This window comes from Penicillium soppii (genome assembly GCF_028829465.1).
Source record: "Penicillium soppii strain IBT 18220 chromosome Unknown utg000007l, whole genome shotgun sequence".
Taxonomy (NCBI): Eukaryota; Fungi; Ascomycota; class Eurotiomycetes; order Eurotiales; family Aspergillaceae; genus Penicillium; species Penicillium soppii.
Genome location: NW_026643237.1, coordinates 2,788,408 through 2,812,084, shown reverse-complemented (window position 1 = coordinate 2,812,084; position 23,677 = coordinate 2,788,408). Strand labels below are relative to the sequence as shown.

The following is a 23,677-nucleotide window of genomic DNA, read 5'->3' as shown; positions in this document are numbered from 1 at the left end:
TGTTTTAACGACCAATTTGGAACTGTAGTCTGCTTACGGAGTATACTTGGTGAATTATACAAGAAGACCACGTACAATATTGTAGTGGCGGTACCTCGGCCCCCTGAGTAAACACTAGAATCTCAGACATCTCCGACTTGAACTTCTACAAACCCGCGCCGGTCATGCCACTGCTGTAAAATGCCCTCCCCTTTCACCTGGCTCCGGCGGATTTATTCGCTGGATACCCTTGACACTCGCTTTACCTCTACTGCAATCACACCCAATACCGACACGCGATCTCCCGCCCAAAATGCCCGCGCCAATGCAATCGCCCAGGGCGCGTCGCCATCGCTCTGGCGCACGCCAGAATTTTTTGTTTACTATATTTTCTTCATTGTCTGTGTGCCATTGATGTTTAAAACCGTCATCGATGCTTCAGATGGTGAGTCTCCCAGAAAAAAGACCATAGCGACGTCCAACTTGCTAACAGGAGGCCAACGCCAGAATCCCACCCACTTTACCCCAAATACTCAAACCTTCTATCACCCGGTTGGATTCCCGGACGTCTGGTCGTACGTGTTCAACCTTTGCGCATCGCCTATCCCACGGACTCGAATCCTACTGACTGTGGTGCTTCAATGCTTCTAGGATAACTCCGACACCCAATATGCGAGCTTCCGCGACAATATTCCCGCTCTTCTTCTACTCCTGATCGCCCATCCTCTTGTCCGCCGTGTCTACCAGTCGTATGCAAACCGCTCTAATACCGGAACGAAACCCTCGAGCCATACCGGTATTGCTGCGAGTGAGGCACAACTCGAACAACGAATGCAGTTCGACTTTTGGTTTGGACTGGTGTTTGTCACAATCCTACACGGAGTGTCCGCCCTTAAGGTGCTCTCAATTCTGTATATCAACTTCCGCATTTGCAAGGATGTTCCTCGTTCCTACGTGCCTTCCGCCACGTGGGGCTTCAACCTTTTCATTTTGTTCGCCAATGAGTTATTTGGCGGATACCCCCTCGAACGGATAGTGAAGTTGTTTGTGCCAGGCTCTGGCGCAACGGGCGAAGGAACCAGCAATTTGATTCAATGGGCACAGGCCGTGGATGACCTTGGAGGACTGATGCCACGATGGGAAGTCCTCTTCAAAGTTACTGTGCTGCGTCTGATCAGCTTCAACATGGATCACCACTGGAGCGTAGACTACCCCGCGGCAAGCGCAATTGAAGTAAGTGTTAATACAATGACCCCTCCCTAAAACGACAATGCAGCTGACCGAATTCTCTACAAGAAGAAGCAACTAGACCCTGCGTCCCTCTCTGACCGTGACCGCGTCAAGATTCCCGCAGAGCCCAAAGCGTTCAGCCTACGCAATTACATCGCCTATGTTCTGTACTCACCGTTGTACTTGGCCGGTCCAATCTTAACGTTCAACGACTATGTATCCCAGCAGCGATATACCGCCGCGTCAGTCAGTCGTGCCCGCACCGTGATGTATGGCATCCGTTTCGGCCTCACCCTCCTATGCATGGAGCTTGTCCTCCACTACATATACGCAGTAGCAATCTCCAAAGCCAACCCAGACTGGTCTCTATTTACCCCAGGCCAATTGAGCATGCTGGCTTTCTTCAACTTGCACATCATTTGGTTGAAACTCCTGATTCCATGGCGCTTCTTCCGTCTCTGGGCTCTCGTGGATGGCATTGATCCGCCAGAAAATATGGTGCGCTGCATGTCCAACAACTACTCGGCATTCGCTTTCTGGCGCGGCTGGCACCGTTCTTACAACCGCTGGATCGTGCGCTACATTTACATCCCACTGGGCGGAGGTGGCGATGGTCGGCGGCCACCTGGAGGGTCCAAAGCAGCCTCACCACCGAAGTCTAATTTCATGGGTAAGTTCTTGCAAATTCGAAACTTCCTTTTGGTCTTCACCTTTGTCGCCCTATGGCACGATATCAACCTTCAGCTCCTTATGTGGGGTTGGCTCGTCACTCTCTTCGTTCTACCAGAAATTGTGGGTACTCTTCTCTTCCCTGCCAACCGCTGGCGCTCTCGCCCGGGTACATATCGTGTTATCTGTGGCATTGGCGCCATAGGAAACGTCCTGATGATGATTATCGCAAACTTGGTTGGGTTTGCCCTGGGCCTGGACGGATTGAAAGATCTTCTTTCTAGTCTCACAGGCTCTTACTCGGGCCTGGCATACATGGTTTCCTGTTGTGTGATACTTTTCGTCGGCGTTCAGGTTATGTTTGAAGTTCGCGAGGATGAACTCCGGGCGGGCATCAACCTGAAGTGCTGATCTATGCATTTCTTTTGCAAAATTAGAAATTTGAGCTTGTCTAACTAATGGCTATAATGAGATGAATACAGAATACTCATTGTGAAGTCTGGCATATTATTTTGTATTGGCTGTTGTACAGTTTTGGTATCAATTCGTAAAGTCATAAGTGGAGGGCTCTGCTCAAGCCCTCGTAATAGTATACAAACACAAGCCAATACCACCCTAAAAGAACGCACCACACCTAGAATCCTCATGGACCTTATAGCAATCCAAGCTACAAGTCCTCAAATGACAATTCTTGCACCGAATTTTCCCCCAATACCCACACATACAACAGAAATGGCGGCCCGGCCGCGCCGACGACGGCGGTTTCGCGCGCGAGGCATTATAAGAAAGGGGCGGCTCAGCCAGCAGCTGCTGCATAAGTCTATCGGAGGGAACGGCAGGCGCATACGAGCGCAGAAGCGGGTCATTGTCGTGTTCAGTTTTGATGAGCTTCGACTTTCGCCCCGCGGTGTCGTCATCAGCATCTGTCTCGGCATCCGTCGTTTCAGCCGCCGGTGTCGATGCAGTCGTCATTGGAGCCGTGACAGCCGCGGAAGGACGCTTCCGCCCGGCTGTGCTAGCTGGTGTTGAGCTGCGCCGCGCGGCCGTAACAGCGGCTTTGGCGCTCTTGGAGGCAACATTTGCTCCTGCGGTTTGCATTATTCCTCCTCCACCACTTCCTAAGGCGATCGCTGCTTCTTCATCGTCGAGATGGTTCCGGAAGGTCTTTTGGGATTGGAGGATGCGGCGCACGGCCGAAGTGGTTTTTGCTCGGGTGCCGCGTGCGCCGGCTTCTTTGGCCTGTTTCACAGGGATTGGGATAGTGACATCGCGCTGGTTTTCACGATCCAGCTCGGCGATGTGGCGGGCTATCGCGTTCGCTTGTCGTGAGGAGATGTCGCCGCCCTTGCCGGCGTCGCGAATGTTGCGTTTGCGGCCGAGAGTTGGCGCCATAGCTTGTGTGGGGTCAAAGCCCCGCGCTGGAGCATAGGACCATCCAGGCGTAGCGGTCGATTTGTCCTGGAGGAGCTCGACACGAAACATTTTGGATAAGGGGTGGGTGGGTGTCTTGGGATTGAAGACGCGAAAGTCGGAAGGCGGAATTTGGAGATACAAAAATGTTTGTCTTGTTTGCACAATGGTTTAGAGTAGACAGCTCAGCAGGGAAGAGATTGTGAATATTTGAACCACTAGGAGAATCAATGCTGGTATTCAAAAGGCGACACTACTTTCATGCAATTCAAAACAGGAAAAGTCATTCCAGCCGTTCAATGGACCATATCGGCCTCATATTGCAGCTGGTGAACCTTAATGCACTGGAAACAAAACACACCCAACACCTTCGAGCAATAATAAGTACAAATATCGAACATATTGACCAGGCACTTTATTTCTTATTGTGCAACTGATCAACCTTGGACTCCAGTTCCGTGATATATGACTGAAGCCTGATTGTGGCCTTTTGAAGTGCCTAAAATGAGTAGAAATCATATGATCAGCTCTGAAATGACTGGGAAGTAAAAAGGAGGTCTCGATGACAGCTCTGGAGAGCATCAGAAGCTGTAGACATACCGAAATGTCATCAGACAACATCTCATTGGCGAGTCTGTATTCTCCTAGGACGTAATAGTACACCGACGCGCTGGCGGCGACAGATCCAGCTAGGAACCCGAAGACACTGACGTAGGTTAGCAACAGAGCTCAGAAAATTGTGTGAAAATGCTGGGATATGCTTGAATGTGCGTGAAATTATCAACAATAAGGCGATTAGAAAGAGAGCAAAAAACAAAATATCTTTAAACATACCCTCCTCGGAAAGCTCCAACAGGCTTGCTTGACGGCAGAGGCGCGGAAGCCTCCCAACGGGCGCGAGATGATGAAAAGGACCGGATACCGACGCGTCCACGCAAAGGGAGGAAGATGTTTGTGCGAATAGCCATATTGACAGTATTATTCATGAAGTTTGGAAGAAGAAAGGTATGGAGTATTCCTGTGAAGAAAAGAGAGGTGTAGTTTGGAAAGTGACGTTGATGAATTGCGGAGGTCCGGGCGGTTCGGAAGTTGGGGTAACCAACTACTGCCCAGGTGCTTTGTATAAACGGGAAGAAACTATAGCCGCGAAAACAATAACATATTTGATATCTGGTATAACCCTACAACATCGAAAGCTAGAATAGAATACACTTGCAGGTTTAGGCTTTGTTTAATTGGCCATCGTGCTCTCATTGAAGAGATCCGCCAAAAGGTCATCCCGGCATACCGTCAGATCTACACTGCCCATACCATACGTACTTTCAAATACGTAAATACTCAATCGATCAAAGAACGGTCGCAAGACACGCTCAGTGATCTCATCCTTAGCCGTCTCCCGGATCCAGTCAGAGATGAGCCAAGGTCGCTTCAGACCACTGCGGTGTTGTGGTTCATTCGTCTCCACAGGAAGAGTGGGTGAAATGGTACTGCGAGGGCTGAAGCTTTGAGAGACTTCATCTGCTAGAGCAATTGGTTCCCAACGATCCGGTGGGTAGACAGCGTCGATGGTGTCAGTTACGAAAAGCCACTCGAGGAGTTGGAAGTCATCTGGGGCAAGTACAAGCAGAATATCGAGGAGCTTGCATGCCTGAAGCAACGAGTAGGGGTTATACAGTTCTGCCTGAAAGCCTTGCGGAACTGCGGAAATTGCTTCTTGCAGCTCCGTGTTGATTAAAGGCCAGAATGGCGCCATTGCAGAAGCGGAGCTCTTGAGTGCGACGGCACGTAGGACCATGAAGACTTCTGCCCGAGTGGCCGAAGATGGCGATGAAGAGCTAGTTGCTGCGAGGAGATCTTCCAATTTTTGAAGCAAGGCCGGTAACTCTCCAACGAAGTAGTCTTCGTTGGCAGACAGCAGGAGGAGTGCGATTCGCCGGAGGTTGAGTTGCGCTTTTCGATCGGCTTCTAACCGCGCTGCAGAAGCCCCTACACCAAACATTATGCCCGCTGCGCTTGGCGGTGGCAGTCGAACCAGTAATTCAGAGAGCCGTTCCTTGTCGACAAGAACCCACTGACGTAACAGGTCCATCCAGCTATTCTTCGCTAAATCCAACTGCAATCCGAAGAATCGGGGATCGTTGAATGCGTCGGAGATGTCCTTCTTCCACAACTTCGCCGCTGCCGGTACTTTGGCCATTTGTTGCAACAAAATCATGACATTTCGGTTGAGGTTGTTGGGGAAGAGGCGAGATCGAATAAGAGGACTCACCACGTTGGTTGAGACACCCGTGATGGCAGTGTTGATCCGGTCCGAATCACCCAGGGTCGTGATGAATGACGGCATAGAGACCGCTAAAATGCTCAGCATGTCGTCGGGTCCGGTGTGTGAGACTGAAGTGCGATCGTGATCCACGGACGATCTTGCCATGGGTCCAGTGTCTTGGTTGAGACCTAAAGGCTTGCTCGTGAAGACCGCTGTGAGGAGTCGCAGAAGAACATCCTGCGCCAGGTGTGTTAGTATCCATAGTAATATCAAGTGTGAATGCACATACTCCGAGTTCCTTTCGCATACGGCGGTCTTCGCCAAAGGTCGTGTTCTCCAATTTCACACCCAGAATGGCAGCAAATTCGATCAAACGTGGAAGTATCTGCCGGTGTGGGAATGGATTGCTCAGAACATCACGCAAAAACGTCGTGCAGTCTGTCCAAATTTCATCCAGAACATCATCATCTAGTGATCGGGCGTATGTTACCAAAAAGCTGGCAAGCTCAGATTCGGAAAGGCTGGAAGTCAACGACGATTTGCGGCTGGAATCCAAAGCACTGGGGTTGGTGCGTGTGTAGATTGCATTGAAGATGGCGGGAATGGTTATCTTCGGGCTCGATCCGTCAAGGGTATGAAGAAGGTCAAAGATGAGGGACGCTGTCTCGGTGTCAGACTTGGACCACATTTCAACTAATGTCTCCAGGCATTCAAGTGCTTCTGCTGTAAAGAAGTGCTCCAAAATCCGCCTTGATCGATTTCTCATTCGCAGCGAGGTATACTGGAATGAAGCCAAGGATTCAGAATCGATGGTAGATCCACTGTGATCTCCTGCGCCCCATGACCAGATGGAGAAGCACAAGCGAACGGCATCTTGGAAACAGAGAAGGACAGTCAATCGATCATTCGCGGTGTTGGGGCGACCCTGGCCGCCTTCCGAGTTGAACACTCCAGACACCATATTGCCGAAAAAGCCTTGCGGTTGATCAGGGCTCTTGGCCGCTGGGACGTTAGCCTCTTCAATAATCAGGCGCTCATGGGCATTTGCGATACAAGTCTCGAGGCCGGAGAGAAGAGCAATTGTGACATGCTCAGAACGGTCCTGCGGCCAGTCTTCTGTTTGATGGAAGGACAGCTGGAGCCTGCCATAAGAGGCCCGAATCTCCCGGCAGAAACATTCCGAAAGCATCAACAGAATCTGGAATATGGAACCCGAGTACAGAGGAAGGACCTCACAAAGTAGGACTATCCACTTGTCGACAATTTCTCGGGACTTTGGCGAGCTGATTCCCTTTAGAAGACAATCCAGGAGGCGCTCCGGTGGTTGCGGCAGTCGAGGCATCGAGGGCCTTCTGTCTCCTTTGTCGCTGGTGAATGACAAGATCGAAGGGCTAGTCAGACGATCACGAGAGCTTGCTCGTAAATGCTTGGGCCGAGGCGGAGGTGGGGGTAGATATGCTTGCGCAAATCGCACTTTCAACGCAGCAAGGAGTGCATCAATGAGCGCACCCTGGACCGTAATGCTGCCTCCTTCCGACGACACAAGAAGGCGTTCAACCAAGAAATCATCAATACCAGACTCGACTAGTTCTTCTGCTCCAGGTCCAAGAAGAAGTTGGCGCATGAGCTGGAGGGCATGCTTTTGTAGGCGTTCTCCTTCCAGACACACTTCTATTGAGTTCGTGGTCTGTGTGCTGACAATGCGAAGAGATGCCTCAAATATGGCGGCATGGAGACTTTTAGAATCTGTGTTGTCTGCTTGTAGAATAACTATCAGCAATAGTTGGTGAATGGGATAAGATAACCTACCTTCCGATTTTGATGTTTCAGGGCGCTTCTCATTTCCTAGCACATGGGTAAGAAGAGTGATCCATCCATTATGAGAAAGAGCGGCGATGATATTTGAGGCTGTCTGTAGCAAGTAGTCACACTCCTTGTAGTCATCGGGGGAAATTGACTGGCTGCTTGCGTCCGTCTCGCCGGCATCGTCATTCTCAGATAACTCATCAAGTTTGGAAATAATAACATGAAAGACCCTACCAAATTATTAGAGATAGGCGTTCTTTGGGACAAGAAGATGGGACTCACTTGTGGATGGACGGTAAATCTTGAAGCCACAGCTGAACACTCTGGGAGCTATCGCTTGACTCTTGAGATAGAAGATCAAGTACAATGAAGAGTGGGCGTTCGAGCATCGAGCACTGATAGGAGAATAAGGTCCCCCCAACATCAAGAACTTGCTTCGGGGGTTGCTCGTGTATATTGTGGTGGCTGTGGTTCCATAGGACATAGAATCGCTCGGCCTGCTGCTCGGACGAAAGGTGACGGGAGCCTGCCGCTGAGACATTGACCATCAAAGAGGTCAATGAAGCCTCGACGAGATGATCAATCCAAGAGATTGAGTGCAAGAGCCATAAGCAGCGAACGGCTTCCACGTGGAACTTCGGACTTAGAGGTGAGAGATACCACCAGATTTGATTGACCAATGGAGTGATCAGGTCACAGGCATCTTCATAGCTGACATAGAAGCCAGGAGTGTGGATGAAGAATAGACTCGTCACCGTCGAGGCAATTGTGGAGATTACTGAAAAGGAGGCTGTCGTGGGCTTGTCCTTCCCTATATCCAATCTCTGAGAGAGTGCCTCGAAAAGCTTTCGATCTCGCAAAACCCGCGACTTTGGAAGCTTCTTGAGCAATGTCACAAGAATATCCAGATTTTCGTGAACGGACACTATATCATTTCGAGCTCTCAGTCCCGAGATAGCCAGTTCGTGAGCTTCTCGAATCATCATCTCCCCGAGGTTCTTTGGGGCATATGGAAGAGATGGAAGCTCTAGGCTATTCTTGCTTTGTTCGTAGAAACTGTGGACAGTTTTCAAAACATCACTACTTCGAGACTTTGGTTCGCTGGCAAGAGTCTTTTCAGAGCCAGTCTTCTTTGAAAAGGCTCGTTCTGTGAGCAAACTAATCAACGACTTAAGAACTTTGTTCAACGCCGTGGAGACAGCCTGTTTATTGGCTGTACTCTGAGTGGGTGAGATATTTCTCATCTTCACGAGCACTGACAATGCTAACAAGGGAACATGGATCTGAACCATATCCTCCTCGCGGACATTAAAGTTCTCAATGATAAATTGTGCAAGATCCAAGTCACGCAAGACCCGGTCAATGTCACTGTCCAAATCGGCAGATCGGTAGTCAACCAACCCCAGTAGCTCTGAGAAAATCACGCCACTTTCAACACCATCGAAGAAGGCGCTCGCACTGCGAAATACCTCTTCGAAGTGGGCTTTAGGAGCTTCGGCTTCAAAAACCTTGACGCTGCGCACTGTGGGTAAGAACACCGCAGGGACAATGTATCCGCCGATTTCCCAACGATCCATTAGTGACAAAGCTATCCGGAAAGGTTTGGTTCTCTCGGACGGAGTGGCCGGTGCTTGTTTAATCATATCTAACAAACCAGTAACTAATGGCTGCAAGCCCACCCGGCTGAAATACTGCGATTGCGTAAGTTCCTTGCCATCAACAGAGGCAGATCGGGCGGTTTCCGATGAGAATTTTCGGTCATCCATGGATGAATTATCGTTTGGGGAATCAGGCCCCAAGAACCAAGCCCAGAGCCGACGGTTAAGGCCCATTTCTCGCCGAGTGACCACCCCCACTGCTGCGATGACCAATGTCCGCAAATCGCTGGCTGCAATCTTGTTCTGCAAGATCGGAGAGCTCAAGGGAAGATGGGTAACAAGAAGATCAAGGAAGTTGCGCTGGACAAGAAGTTGGTCGTCGGATAAACCTGATGCGATGCAGCGAATCAAGAGGCCAGGCTCCGGTAGAATGACGGAGTCTGCTGCGGCTAGCATCTCCGGTGGGATATCAGGCACATCATTTCCACCAGTCGTGCTTGGACGGCGGTCTGAGATGCCCAACTTTGGTAGAAAGCGGTTCAAGTATGCCAGGACACCAAGCCGCCGGCTAGGGTTAGTGATGGATGCTAAAAAGAGGCACTGCCAGAAGTACTGCCCAGAGGCCCCCGCTTCAGATGTTCTTTGTGTCTCAAGGCGCCCAGCGGCATCACGAAGTTTGTTAATAGCACGTAATGTAGGCTCGAAGTCATCGCTTGTTTCCTCCTCGAGTCCAGGGAGTAGGGCAAGAATGATAGCTTTCAAGGCAGGTCGAATCGCCCACGGTTCCAAATCAACTATGTATCCTTCGACTAAGGACAGGAAAAGTGGTCGGACAGTTAAAGAGGCGAATGTCAACGTTGGTGCAAGGCCAGGAAGATACAAAGGCAAGTCGTGCGACAGTCCCTCAAGCTATTGGATATCCCATGCGTCAGTAAGCACCTCAGTGACTGTTCAAGTGATAACGTATACCTTTATCAAGCCAAATATGTACGTATAGACTTCGAGGGCCTTCTGGTGCACGCCTGATGGCAATGATGGGTTTAAGCATTGCGCAAGTCGCTTGGATACTAGCACTTTATGGGGAACGACAGGTTGATCGGGCGGGTGGGTTTGAAGTGCCTGGTGTTTGATTGTCAGTATACCGAACATTGCGACTGGTATCAATAGATGGCTTACCTTTAGCAGGCGACTGAGGAAAGAGATATAGTCGGCCCATTCTTGTAGGGCATTATCGAAGAGCGAAAGCGCTCGTTCAACGCTGGACGCATACCGGCGGTAATTCTTGTCTTTCTTGGGGGACCCTACAGGTGAAAACTATCAGATACAGGCTTCTCGATGCGAAAAATCTGGAGTTGTTCGCATACCTTCCTTGCCTTGTAAACGGGAGCGCGTCAAGGAGCTCTCGGAGCTTGCGGGGGAGTTCGACCTCGGAAAGGCATTGGGATCAAGGCTCATGGTGCCAATGACGGACGTAAAATTCGTGTGAAAACTTTGGACTGCCCTCCGTCATATTTAGGACATCGAGGATGGCCCTGTAGGTAAGGGAGTCGATGGTTGAATGTTGCCCAGAAGCCACGCAACGCAGGCGGCCACGTTCAATTGTTTTGCTCCGCCCTGGAGCTCCGACTCGGGGCGACGTCAGCTTCCAACAACCATCAAAGCAACCCACAGATTCCACCATCTATGAGATTAATGATGCGAATTTACTGATCTAATTACCCGCGAAGAGCGACCGTGTGCACAAGCGCATGTATGCAGCGCGGATGAATCCACAAACGAGCGAAGGCCAACAAAAGCCTATCGAGATCTTCGAACAACTGCCTCTTTCCAAGCCGTCAACCTCTGAGAATGACGAGCAAAGCGAGAGCTCGGAAGGAGAGCGGCCGCCCTTACCCCCGCGACCAAACACGCTGAGTCTATTGAACGATGAAACGAGCTCTCGTGCAACTTTACAAGCGGAGGCAACGACTGCAATTTCACGAGGCGATGTCGGGATACAATCGCCAGAAACTGGCGGAAGTGCCTACTCAACGCTGGCTGCTCGAGGCCTGGCTCGTGGTCCCAAGACTAGGACAAGCCTCAGCCAGTTGGCGAGTCCGCGAGGTAGCGAAGCTGGTGACTCAGCTAGCATTCGAAGCTCGATCCCGACTGCTGATGCTGGGGATGTGGAAGCGCTGTTCCTTGACTTTGCTGCTTCGGGGTCCAGTGACCAGGAAAGAAATGCTACAGGGTTGCTGGATTTTCCCGAATTTGCGGCGGACGATATAGATGACGATGGGATTTTGAGCGAATTCGAAACTATCGGTGAGCTGAACGAAGAAGGCGAGAATGAAGGTATTATTTCCAGAACTTTAGACTGGCTTACTATTCTTGTCATGAATCTAACGCACGCCAGAACTGCTACTGCAGCGGTGGAAAGCAAAACGCAAACACTATGTGATCCTTTCTGCGGCGGGTAAACCGATCTGGACGAGACACGGTGATAGTGGACTAATATCTGGCTATGTCGGAGTTATCCAAACCATTATATCATTCTATGAAGACGCAGATGACCATCTGCGAAGTTTCACTGCTGGTGATACTAGGTTTGTCATCTTGACTCGGGGGTCTTTGCATCTGGTTGCAATCAGCCGTATGATGGAAAGCGAAAACCAGCTTCGCCTTCAACTAGAAGCATTGTATATGCAGATCCTTTCTACTTTGACCCTTCCCTCTCTGACCCATCTCTTCTCTGTGCGTCCCTCCACCGATCTGTCACGGCCCCTGCAGGGCTCAGAAACACTTCTATCTTCTTTGGCAGACAGCTTCACGCGCGGGTCCCCGTCAACATTGTTATCTGCTTTGGAATGTCTCAAAATCCGCAAGCAACACCGCCAAATTATCAGCAATGCCCTTTTGAAGACCAAAGCTAGCAGTCTGCTTTATGGACTGGTTGTGGCTGGTGGACGACTCGTCAGTGTCGTCCGGCCGAAGAAGCACTCTTTACATCCAGGCGATCTACAGCTCCTGTTCAACATGGTGTTTGAGGCTGATGGTGTCAAAGCCGGCGGTGGAGAAAATTGGATTCCCGTCTGTTTGCCTGGCTTCAACAGCAGTGGTTATCTTTACATGTATGTCAGCTTTCTGGATATTCGCGACGACATCGAGAATAGCGCAGAAATTACCAAGGATGAGTCTGTTGCCATTGTGCTCATCAGCCCCGATAAAGAAGCGTTCTACGATATGCAAGGAATGCGTGATGCTCTCGTGGAGGTAAGACCGGGCTATTCTTCCCAGCCTGTCTCGAACATCATACTAATGATGTGATAGCAACTGGAGAAAAATGGTAGTCTGAAAGAAATCAAGATTGCAATTGACAATGGTCGCCCAGCCACTACTGATATAGTTCCCGGAACTGTGCTCCATCATGTTATCCAAACCATTATATCATTCTATGAAGACGCAGATGACCATCTGCGAAGTTTCACTGCTGGTGATACTAGGTTTGTCATCTTGACTCGGGGGTCTTTGCATCTGGTTGCAATCAGCCGTATGATGGAAAGCGAAAACCAGCTTCGCCTTCAACTAGAAGCATTGTATATGCAGATCCTTTCTACTTTGACCCTTCCCTCTCTGACCCATCTCTTCTCTGTGCGTCCCTCCACCGATCTGTCACGGCCCCTGCAGGGCTCAGAAACACTTCTATCTTCTTTGGCAGACAGCTTCACGCGCGGGTCCCCGTCAACATTGTTATCTGCTTTGGAATGTCTCAAAATCCGCAAGCAACACCGCCAAATTATCAGCAATGCCCTTTTGAAGACCAAAGCTAGCAGTCTGCTTTATGGACTGGTTGTGGCTGGTGGACGACTCGTCAGTGTCGTCCGGCCGAAGAAGCACTCTTTACATCCAGGCGATCTACAGCTCCTGTTCAACATGGTGTTTGAGGCTGATGGTGTCAAAGCCGGCGGTGGAGAAAATTGGATTCCCGTCTGTTTGCCTGGCTTCAACAGCAGTGGTTATCTTTACATGTATGTCAGCTTTCTGGATATTCGCGACGACATCGAGAATAGCGCAGAAATTACCAAGGATGAGTCTGTTGCCATTGTGCTCATCAGCCCCGATAAAGAAGCGTTCTACGATATGCAAGGAATGCGTGATGCTCTCGTGGAGGTAAGACCGGGCTATTCTTCCCAGCCTGTCTCGAACATCATACTAATGATGTGATAGCAACTGGAGAAAAATGGTAGTCTGAAAGAAATCAAGATTGCAATTGACAATGGTCGCCCAGCCACTACTGATATAGTTCCCGGAACTGTGCTCCATCATTTCCTATATAAATCACGCGCGAATGTGCAGTTTACCATGTCATCGTACGCCCCTGAATTTTCGTCATTGACTCGACGACGAAGGTGAGTTAGGTTGCTCCACTAATTATGATTTGTGTGAATTCTGATCATTGCGCTTGTGGCCACAGATTGATGTCGATGTACAACAACTTACACGCTAGTATCCACGCGAAAAATACACACGTCAAAGTTCATCACTGCGTCTCGCGGTCGGCGAGCTCCTTTGGGTGGGTAACTCCAGTCTTCGAACTCTACTGCATTGCTGAGCCGACCACGAACCGAAATGCACTCGCACAGAGCGCTAGCAAGGTCGCTCAGTGGGTTCAGCGCGAGGAAGAGAGGCTTTTCATCATTGGAGGTGCAGTACGTAACTCTAACCTCAATGTTGCAACGAGGAAATGAAGCTGACCAGTTTGCGCAGGTTTTCTGATTCTCATCTATGAAGACTCAGAAATCACTATATATCCGTATACATTTTCCACTTATTATACCCAATACTGCGTCATGGCCAATTATAGCTTCTTTGTAGCCAACTACTCTACATATCATTAATCGACTCTTAAATAGTTTGCATTCGGTTGTCCACTGCGTATGTACCCAGACCTCCAGCAACTATGGGAAATAGGGAACAGAACTAGTCAATCGAGTCCTCCCGAAGGTTGAAGAGCTGGCGCATGATTTCACCCGACTTGCTGCGCAGCGCATCGTGATACATGGTGTTCGTGATGAACTGCTTGGAGTTCTTGATCTTGGAGGCTGTGGCTGTAGCCAGATCAAAGTGGACATACATATCGTCAATGTAGGTTGCGGCGTAAACCGGAACCTTGTTCTTGGCTAGTTGATCCTCATCGTAAAGATCAGGCCAATCTTCAGTTGCGGCCAGAATTTCAGCCGCATCCTTGACTTCTTTGAGCTCCGAGTAAGACTCGAACATATCTTTAAAGATCTGAAAGATACGTACTGATGTTAGAACTGCTGGTGCATTTCAAAATCTAAACAGGCGTGTGTTCCTTACCATCTCGCCAGTGAAGTAAATCGCAGGAAGCGAATCATTGATCTGGAACTGTGGGTTGCTTGAGCGCAGCTTGTCTGCTGACCAAAGCGATGGTTTTCTATACTCATGGTTAGATATTGGTATGGAAATCTCGATCAGAGCCCTCTGGAAAGCCTTTGCGTACCCTTGACAATAGATGGACTCGTGCAGAACTGCATAAATAATATTCTTGTCCATCCCGCCATCGCCGTCAACCGCAGAGAGAGTTGGCAAAGTAATGAATCCAAATATTTCTAGATCATTCCAAACCCTAAAGACAATGTCTAGATGCAAGTCAGTATTTACTTTGAATCCTCAATTATAACATCAAACATGAATTACCGTGCAAGTTATCAAGGCCGCCTATATCGTGTCAGCTTTGAAGCAATCGTGATATTCGTAAGTAATCTTACCGTGGAAACCAAAGAGAATTCCCAGCTGCTGGAAGCGAGCCGGAGTAAGGAATCCAGATGCCAATGCAACTTTGTTTTGCGAGAGGTATTGCATGATCTTCTTGACACGTTCCACATCCTCGGGGTATTTCTCATAATACGCTTTGTTCCTTGCCTCAACCTTTTCTTTTTGCTTGTCAGTATCGAAACAAAAAGCGTCATAAGACCCATTGGTTGAAAGGTGCGTACCATAGGTCTTCGCATAGACAGGGTCCGGCCCATTGGTGAGAGGAGGAAGACCACCAGTAAGGAAAGCTTCTTTCAAACCATCCGGGCTGAGGTCGAAAAAGAAAGGATCAGTGGGCAACTCAAGATTTGAAATTGAAAGTCAAATGGGTCCAAAACATACAACTTGGACAGGTAAGTCACCGCGCAAAATCCACCAAAGCTCTGCCCAAGAATACTCCATCGACGCTGATCGGAGGGATAATCCTTCGTCAAAACATTGCGAATTGCCTCACAGTCACGAACAATGTTGTCCGCGCGGAAGTTCTTGAGATACTCGGCTTGCTTAATTGCGTCACCTTGGCGAGCAAGTGTTCCTGCAGTGATGGTGGAGCTGAGGCCAGTACCTCGTTGATCCAGGAATAGCACCTAGTGCATAGATTAACATCGGTTATCAATATCATCCAAATCCAACAGCTTTACTCACTTGATACCCTTTGGTAAGCATGTAGTCCACCCAGGGGTACGACTGCGGGGCCGCACATCCAAAACCGGGGCCACCTTGCAAGTAAACCAACCAAGGAAGCTTGCCCTCTGTGGCTTCTTTGGTCTCTTCTTTGGCAGGCTCAATAGGAGTGTTGAGGCGACTAACACTACGTGCAAAGAGCCTTAGGGTATCTCCTGCGGGCTTGCTGTAGTCCACCGGGACATCGAACAACAATTCGGATACCCGTAGCTTGCCTGAACTCAGTTTTTCGGGTTAGTTTGAGGCAAAATAGCTAAGTCATATTGATAGATGGGCGAATAGCAACCTGGAACATTGTGGAATCGCCGTTCAATCAGTTTTGCAGCCATGATTTGCGATGTTGACGGAACTGCGTGGTGGATAAGCCGCTTTGCGGTGAACCGTACCATTTTGCTTGGGGCAAGGAGCGGTTAATAATGGATGGACCTGGACTTTCATCTTATCAACATTCCCTTTTTTTTTCTCCGCTGATATTTTCTCCTTCAGTGTTCAAATATTATTATGGGACTCGATCAACAAAAGATCCGGATTTTACAGATAGGGACTACACACTAATTTTTGAGATCTAGTTATGAGGTCTCTTTTACAGCTAATTTTCGACAGCCTTTGTGTAGAATTTTCCAATTATCTAGGTAAAGCTAAGTCTAATCGATATACCTACATACAAATACAGTTTAGACATATAGGTTGTTGCGGTTCTGTCTATAGTTCCGCTCTCTCCAACGCCCGCCGCCCGTAGGGGCTATACCAAGATATATAATGAGCTACTCAGTGAGACCTGGATTCCAGCTGTCCACTATCTATGGATCTTGATATAGTTGGGGTTGTGCAAACCTTAGCCAAAGTACAATGCACCTAAGTAGGTTTTTGTTTGCATGAAACCTTGGAATCACGTTGAAATCTCAAAAAAAAGCCCACTGATACACGTTGTGGGACTGGAATAAAGTTCAAGTAAGAAATTGTTCATACATTTTATAGAAAATCCATTTGGTAGTATCGAAAGCATTACAAGTGGGCTTCTATCGCTCAGTAGCACTGCAAAGGTGCCTATTTGCTGCAAACTGCCGACCTGGTTTCAACAGAAGCAATGTTGCAAGTAGCTGAGCAGCAGCAAATCCGATCATGACTCTTAGTTGCGTGCTATAACTACCCGCAAATACATTCTTCACCTCATCCTGCATATGTGGAGGCAAATATTGGGTCGACTTCACATTCTCAAGAAACAAATGCAATTGGTGTGATGTAAGGATGCCCTCCAGATGTTCTGACAGCCGGCCATTTTGGATATTAGACGCAATGGCAAGACCTACAGCACCACCAAGAAAGCGGAACTGAACAACAGCCCCAGTACCAATTGCTACAGGTGAAGGAGTCAGTTAGCCGGTGTCTCGCCACCTGATAATGCACGAAACGCCTAAGTGAACACATACCTAGGTCTCTATCCTCAATTATGTATGGGGTAGCAAGCACCAAGATTCCCAATGTCAATCCCACACCTGCACCAGCAATAACCTCATACACAATGTCTGTTGCATGGAAGCCCTTTGAAGAGGCAATGGTTGAGAGAAGTCCGACACCAACGGTGTGAATTATACACCCCACAAGCAGAGTGTAGATAAAAGGAATCCGTCCTCTAGAGCTGGCAATGTTGATTATGCCTGCAGCAACTGTAGCAACTGCAGAATATCCAATCAAATACACACCAGCATCAAAGGGCGACTTTCCTAGCAGCAACTCAGCTTGCTGTGGAACATATACCAAAACGACATTGAAAGGTGCGCCGATGACAAAGGAAGTGCTAAAGTTTTATTAGAATGAATCCAATAATGAGATGTTTCAGTTGACTCACATGAGGATGCCCATCCACGGTCGATCAAAAAGCCATCGCTTAGGGAAGATTGGGTCTTTCCCTGGAATGCCTGATATATACCACTCCCAGGCAAAGAATGCAATCCAGGAGACACCCGTAAGCACCAGAAGCGCGATTGCATCTCTTGAGGACCAGGAGAACGCCAAGTTTGTTTCGTTCAAGACGGCGACTATCAAAAACGAGCCAGCCATCAGCAGGACCGAGCCCACGATATCAAGATTAGCAAACGAGCGATATGACGCTCGAGTTCTAAATGAAGGCATGTGTTGATCAAGACCAAAGTTGATAGGCATCGCGACAAGAATAATCACTATTGCAATAGCGCACAATGGAGCACTAGACACAGGATTAGCAGATCCTCCGATAGGATCCTCGGGAGTTCACATACTTGATGAGAAAGACCCAGCGCCAGGCTAGGTTTTGCGCAAAGGCTCCTCCGATAATTGGACCAATCAAAGATGCAAGAACAAGGCATATTGACATGAGAGCACTGTACATGGGAAGCTTCGTTTTGGGAGCGATTTCATAGACACATAGTATTGTGAGGGCGTATGCGCCAGCGCCCCCTATTCCTTGGAGTGCTCGAAAGATTATCCTGGGGCAGCAGAGTTAGGTTTCAAGCTAATCGCATGCATAGAGCTTAATGGGACCTTACAGTTGATTGACTGTCTGAGCGCACCCGCATCCAATAGAAAACCCGAGCAGAATGACAAGGGCAGCGATTGTGGTTGATTTTCTTCCAACTATATCACTCACTTTTGTCCATATTGCCATGGACCCTGGAAATGACAGATTAGTGATGTTTTATTAGGAACAGGTGATAATCGTTTTGTCATAGAGAAGACCAAATGTCTGGTGGGACACAAGAACCAAAGTGGAAGGGCAAAATTGGAGGGTTTGAAATCTTTACCGGTGTATGTGGCCAAATATCCCGTAACAATCCAGCTTCTCTTCTCGAATCCTTTCAGGTCATCTGTGATGCTCGTGAGAGCCGAGCTTACAATCGTCACATCCAGATTTGAGAGAAAAAAGGCAAGCAACAACCTATCAATAATCAGTCATCTTCATTCCAGCAGTCTCAGACACTTGGTGTTGAATATACCCTATGGTGGTAAGTACAAGTCTCCATCCTGTCGGGTAAACAATTTCACTCCCGGGCGAAGGTGCTCTTTGCGCCGACCCCTTTTCCTGAGTATTCGTCCTGGAACGGCCGATGTTGGATTTCTTCGAAATCGGCTCTGCGAATTTGATATGACTAGACATGGCTATCAGACCTCTCGACCAAGTGCGTCAAGCGAAGGTGATGAGAGTAGCCATTACCAGAAAGTTTGAAAAAAGGACTGTGTAGCACCAAGCCCCGCGTATCTTCACAGGGGCTTCATGTGGAACGCAGGAGACGCACGATGACAGAATGTGGAATATTGACATGTAGGAGGGTGATCTTCGCCGATCATTGAACCTAGATTGTGGAAACTGAACATATAGCTTGGCTTATATTTGCTTTTTGGTATCATGTGTGATTCGATTTGTAATTGCGAGCTGTAAGTCTGAACTGCAGAGCACTCTTAGTGGTTGGTTTCTCTATTTTGAGGGATGCTCTGTCTGATAAGGGGTCATTCTTTCCAGGGGCCTAAACCACTTTGGATTCACGCGTCTGATTTTCTTACAATTTCTCCTTGCCTATGTAGCTAGGGCTGGTTATGAACCCCTGGCTCGGCAAATATGACTTAAGATTGATTCTCATCAATCTTTCTATGTTTCACGTCAGTAAGTAAGGATCCGACTATAGTCATTTCGGAGAGCATAGTGAGCGTTGCAAGTTGTGGACAGATTTAGAATGACCCGAGCTGAGACCCGGTCTGATCCACGGGCGCATTTGTCTATGGTTCTACTTGTTAAAAATGCAATGTGAAACCACAATAGGGCATGTTCTTCAAGACCTGGATCTTGAGAGCATCCAGTCACCATGTTGATGTTGGTAGATAGCAGAAAAAAGGGGGTTTATACCCAGGCTGCATCATGCTTTCCAATGAGAATTGGATGCCAATTTTCAGAGTTGGAATTTGTTATGAAACTGAATCCGTGGAATCATCAAAGGCAATCATTGTTGTCTAGCTCATGGTCGGGCTTCCCGATGTCTGCCTCCGTGGATCTGTACACAGAGTAGATCACCGAGGTCTAACTATATCCGACTGTCAGTACGGGGACCCCACCCTATCCCGCTTTTCCCGACGTTGACGTGTCCTCGAATAACAAAAGAACTCCAGTTAGTTCAAGTGAGATTTCGGAAACGATCAAAAATATATTATCTAGACTGCTTCAGGGAGGTACAGCCGAAGCTTATTTCAGAGCAGATCCCGAGATCCCGGCAGCGATATAAACCGACCTCGTTGATACTGTTTGATTTACCACAACACAGTTCAAACATGCAGAACCAATTGCAGCAAGATCTGTGGAAGGCCGCCCAAGGACCATGGGAATCTAGCGTTCTCCCCAGCGCCGAGAACCTGGCGCGAGCGAGAGCTTCTCTTCCCGCAGCACTTCCCGAGACAGGATCTAGTCTCGAGTCTATCCAGCGACACATTGTCGACGACATTGTGCCGGCTTTCAACGGCGGGAGCATTAGTGCCAATTACTACGGCTTCATCACGGGTGGAACTACGCCAGCAGCGCTTTTCGCGGATAATGTCGTGTCTGCCTATGACCAAAATGTCCAAGTGCATCTTTCGAATCATTCCATCGTCACTGATGTTGAGTACAATGCGATTGGCCTGCTTTTGGATCTTTTCCAATTGAACCGATCTACCTGGTATAATGGAACTTTTACGACTGGCGCCACGGGGAGTAACATCCTTGGCCTAGCCTGTGGACGCGAGTTCGTCTTGCAAAATGCGGCCCAGAGGAAAGGCAGTAAACTTCAGAGTGTTGGCGAGGAGGGATTTTTTGAAGTCCTCAGCTCGCTGAGCCTTTCTGGGGTTCAAGTTTTGTCAACGCTACCACATTCCTCCCTCGTGAAGGCTGCCGGTGTGCTAGGCATTGGTCGTTCTAATGTACGCAATGTTTGCTGTACAGACGATCCACTCCGCTTTGATCTTGAAAAGCTCGAGAAAGAACTCGCAAGAACAGACAAGGTTAGTATTGTTGCTATATCCTGCGGCGAGGTCAACACCGGCCGTTTCGCGACAAGCGGTGCCGATTTGAGAGATATACGCCAGCTTTGCGACAAGTATGGCGCCTGGATGCATGCCGATGGGGCCTTCGGGATTTTCGGTCGGATTCTTGATGACAGCCCAGAGTTCGCAACGATCAAAAACGGCTCCGACGGGATAGACTTGGTCGATTCGATTACCGGTGACGGCCACAAGCTCCTCAACGTTCCATACGACTGTGGCTTTTTTTTTACTCGACATCCGAATGTGGCGTCACAGGTGTTCCAAAATGCAAATGCGGCCTATCTGACCGCAGGAAACTCCGAGGGGCCCTCTGTTCCTTCGCCACTGAACATCGGCATCGAAAATTCTCGTCGCTTTAGAGCGTTACCGGTTTATGCGTCTCTCTTGTCGTATGGCAAGTCTGGGTATGAAGAAATGCTCCAGCGACAAATCAGGCTTGCTCGGAAAATCTATGAATGGATCTTTGACCATTCCGCATACACAGCTTTGCCAGAGACATCGTCTAAGACCGAGCTCCTTGCTCAGACTTTTATGAGTGTTCTGTTCCGCGCGAATGAGGAGACCTTGAACCGTGAGCTGAGTAACAGGATCAACAACAGCACACGAATGTTTGTCTCTGGTACCAGCTGGGATGGGACTCCCGCTTGTCGCATTGCAATCTCAAACTGGCGAGTTGATGTGGAGCGAGATTATGCGCTGGTGATTGATGTATTGGCCAAGGTTGCCGAAAGACAATGAAGTGGCCGACTGTTGTTCGTTTTTGTTAAGATCTAGTAGCATAATGTGATACGCAGATACGAAAGCAGACTAGAATTTGAAATATTGGGCATCAAGCACATAAATTCTTTTTGGCATCAGCGGCGACGACCGGCCCCTCCCATGTTCTCAGTACGGTCAGATATGCTGACGACCTCACCAATACCCGCAGCCTCTTGCTCATCTTCCAGGGCCATGATTTCCTCACGGCTATCCCACCATCTTTCTTCGGCCATGGAAAACGCCGCCTTGCGGAGCTCCTTGATTGTCTTCTCGCTGGCGTTGTCTCTTCCTTCGGCGATGCCCATCATGATATTCTGCCAATCTTCAGAAGTGCGACTGAAGAACTCACGGAGACTCTCAAATGGTCGAGGAAGAGGTCTGCTGTCATTGACGTTTTGCTCCTCTGGCTCCTCAACGTCGAGCTGCTCCAGTTCCTTGGTCACAGATGGCACAGTTGTATCTTTTTGGGCAGGTGAAACAGTATCAAGAGACATTGCCTCGGCATCAGCCTCATCCTCGTCTTCGTCCATTTCATCATCGTCCTCATCATCCATGTCTTCATCGCTGTCGTCGGCTTCGTTGAGTAGGTTCCAGTTCTCGGGCTCGCGGTAGAAAAGCTCTTTGACGCCGTCTAGCTTGACTAGATCAATGGAATACATATCGTCAAAGGTGAACTCTCGGTCACCCTTCTCAAATGTACCACCAAAGATGAAAAGTGTATCATCCTGCACAGCAAGTTGGGCGTTGAAACGTCGATGAGGCATCTCGAACCGAACAACCGAAGGCTTTGTAGGCTCTTCAGGCTCTTCGGGCTGGGGTGTGGTTTGCATGTCCTCATCATCATCTTCATCCCGAATGCCAACCTTAGCTTCCAAAGCCTTGAGATTTGCCAAAAGCTCCTCCTCGTCTGCTTTGCCTCTGTTCTTGGACTTGGCATACTGGTTTGCCTGTTGCTTCTTGCCGGGCGCGCGAGGGCGTCGCAAGCTCAGGGGGAAGAATCGGTTTCTGTCGGTGTTCCAAGCGAATAGAGTATCGAAGAACTCGCTGTCAATGCCCTCTTCAGTCAACTCCACATCATGCACACCACCGAACATGATACCACGACCCTTGTGGTATGCCATGGTTGTGCCGACACGCGGTGGGTTTGGTGTATTGGCAGGCTTCTTTCGACGCTCCCATCTGATTGCAGGCCCTGCTGAGGATGGGGCCTCGGATGCAGGAGGTGTGATCCTCAAGAACCAAGTATCCTGGTGGACCATGGGCCGGAGAGCCATCTTCTGTGGGCCACCCTTGCCTTGCTTGCCGCCACCCGCAGCTGCTTTCACTCGCGAGTACCCACCATATAGTACGGCACCGGTCTCATGTGGAAGTAAGGAGAATGAAGAGCGAGGATCAGGCTTTTGGGATGAAAGGGCTGGCATAGGGTTGGACCAGGTGTACTGGTTGCAATCATAGATCCAGAGATCTTGCAGATACTTGGTCTGTTGGGAAGTATCCTGGAATCCACCAAACAGGATGATGTAGTTCTATCTTGATGTTAGCTCTGTTATGGGAAGGAATTGATCAAGAAAACTCGGCCACTCACCTTGAAATATGTCATGCGGTGGCCACTTCGAGCAGGAGGACTTTTGCCCTTGGTCTCGAGTCGGGTCCATTCCCGAGAGGTTGTGTCTAAATGCCAGAAGTCGTTATAATGGTAGAATGTACCCTGCTTGGGGGACGAGAACTCTCCTGCTCACGGTTAATAATCGTAGAACGCTTTATAAGACAGGAAACTCTTACCTCCAAACATATAGATGCCTCCGGTGTTTCCTCCACGGCACCATGCATGTCCACTTCGAGGGAGAGGAGTGTTGGGACTGGTCACTTCTCTCCAATCGCCACGGTCAATCAAGTAGACGAAAAGATTGTTGAAGAAAGTAGCATGTGTTCCATCGAAGTACTCTCCACCGTAAAGAAATAGTTCATTTCGGTTAGAAGGAGATGCAAGCACTGTTGCCGATGACCGTGGAACTGGTGGTTCGGAGGTGACTTCAGTGACCTTTAAGAATTTGGCCTGTTCTTCGGCATACTGGGCTAGAATAGCATCCAGGTCGGCATCTTCAGCATCACTGTCTGCATCTTTGCCCTTGGCTTTCGATCTCTTTTCTTTTTGCGCGGACTTCTTTGTCTGCTTGGCCGCAACACGTTCCTTATGCTCGGCCGTCTTCTTGCCCTTTTTACCCATTTCGGCTCAATTGTCCAGAATGTGAGTTTTGCGATCTTCTTTTCGTGGGGCAAAATTTATTTCCCCACACTGACGCCCCTCCAGATCTACTTAGTTAACGTTATTGTAATTTTTAACTACACCTTGTATAGCTGTCTAGATAGAAAAGGATATGAATACGGTATTCAAACGACAGCATAATATTTCATATGC

The 23,677-nt window shown here is 48.9% G+C and overlaps 9 protein-coding genes across 9 annotated transcripts; 3 read left to right on the top strand and 6 right to left on the bottom strand.

Moving 5' to 3' along the window:
- Positions 1-180: 180 nt before the first annotated feature.
- N7529_010329 (putative glycerol:H+ symporter (Gup1)) lies at positions 181-2,289 on the top strand (the record flags this gene model as incomplete). The annotated part of the gene is made up of 4 exons (XM_057245856.1): positions 181-424; positions 487-554; positions 631-1,212; positions 1,276-2,289. 4 exons carry the CDS (start codon positions 181-183, stop codon positions 2,287-2,289), a joined length of 1,908 nt encoding a protein of 635 aa, XP_057094119.1.
- Positions 2,290-2,493: 204 nt separating this feature from the next.
- Positions 2,494-3,360, bottom strand: N7529_010328 (putative HIT finger domain protein; the record flags this gene model as incomplete). Its single annotated transcript, XM_057245855.1, has 1 exon — positions 2,494-3,360. One exon carries the CDS (start codon positions 3,358-3,360, stop codon positions 2,494-2,496), a length of 867 nt encoding a protein of 288 aa, XP_057094118.1.
- Positions 3,361-3,703: 343 nt separating this feature from the next.
- On the bottom strand, positions 3,704-4,256 carry N7529_010327 (uncharacterized protein; the record flags this gene model as incomplete). The annotated part of the gene is made up of 3 exons (XM_057245854.1): positions 3,704-3,787; positions 3,889-3,994; positions 4,123-4,256. 3 exons carry the CDS (start codon positions 4,254-4,256, stop codon positions 3,704-3,706), a joined length of 324 nt encoding a protein of 107 aa, XP_057094117.1.
- Positions 4,257-4,519: 263 nt separating this feature from the next.
- On the bottom strand, positions 4,520-10,410 carry N7529_010326 (dopey family protein; the record flags this gene model as incomplete). The annotated part of the gene is made up of 7 exons (XM_057245853.1): positions 4,520-5,788; positions 5,841-7,306; positions 7,361-7,587; positions 7,640-9,864; positions 9,925-10,074; positions 10,132-10,256; positions 10,320-10,410. The coding sequence occupies 7 exons, from the start codon at positions 10,408-10,410 to the stop codon at positions 4,520-4,522; spliced, it is 5,553 nt and encodes a 1,850-aa protein (XP_057094116.1).
- Positions 10,411-10,703: 293 nt separating this feature from the next.
- Positions 10,704-13,710, top strand: N7529_010325 (guanine nucleotide exchange factor MON1; the record flags this gene model as incomplete). The annotated part of the gene is made up of 6 exons (XM_057245852.1): positions 10,704-11,289; positions 11,351-12,207; positions 12,265-13,104; positions 13,162-13,343; positions 13,409-13,643; positions 13,702-13,710. 6 exons carry the CDS (start codon positions 10,704-10,706, stop codon positions 13,708-13,710), a joined length of 2,709 nt encoding a protein of 902 aa, XP_057094115.1.
- Positions 13,711-13,914: 204 nt separating this feature from the next.
- Positions 13,915-15,845, bottom strand: N7529_010324 (proline iminopeptidase; the record flags this gene model as incomplete). The annotated part of the gene is made up of 9 exons (XM_057245851.1): positions 13,915-14,226; positions 14,296-14,392; positions 14,459-14,597; positions 14,656-14,676; positions 14,727-14,891; positions 14,955-15,040; positions 15,115-15,359; positions 15,418-15,671; positions 15,743-15,845. The coding sequence occupies 9 exons, from the start codon at positions 15,843-15,845 to the stop codon at positions 13,915-13,917; spliced, it is 1,422 nt and encodes a 473-aa protein (XP_057094114.1).
- Positions 15,846-16,475: 630 nt separating this feature from the next.
- On the bottom strand, positions 16,476-18,589 carry N7529_010323 (uncharacterized protein; the record flags this gene model as incomplete). Its single annotated transcript, XM_057245850.1, is given in 9 exon segments — positions 16,476-16,813; positions 16,887-17,199; positions 17,215-17,254; positions 17,306-17,662; positions 17,715-17,921; positions 17,982-18,105; positions 18,237-18,299; positions 18,328-18,370; positions 18,446-18,589. 9 exon segments carry the CDS (start codon positions 18,587-18,589, stop codon positions 16,476-16,478), a joined length of 1,629 nt encoding a protein of 542 aa, XP_057094113.1.
- A 1,163-nt stretch (positions 18,590-19,752) lies between these two features.
- N7529_010322 (pyridoxal phosphate-dependent decarboxylase family protein) lies at positions 19,753-21,237 on the top strand (the record flags this gene model as incomplete). The annotated part of the gene is made up of 1 exon (XM_057245849.1): positions 19,753-21,237. One exon carries the CDS (start codon positions 19,753-19,755, stop codon positions 21,235-21,237), a length of 1,485 nt encoding a protein of 494 aa, XP_057094112.1.
- A 116-nt stretch (positions 21,238-21,353) lies between these two features.
- On the bottom strand, positions 21,354-23,485 carry N7529_010321 (putative Kelch repeats protein; the record flags this gene model as incomplete). Its single annotated transcript, XM_057245848.1, has 3 exons — positions 21,354-22,784; positions 22,844-22,989; positions 23,041-23,485. 3 exons carry the CDS (start codon positions 23,483-23,485, stop codon positions 21,354-21,356), a joined length of 2,022 nt encoding a protein of 673 aa, XP_057094111.1.
- Between the last annotated feature and the right edge of the window lie 192 nt (positions 23,486-23,677).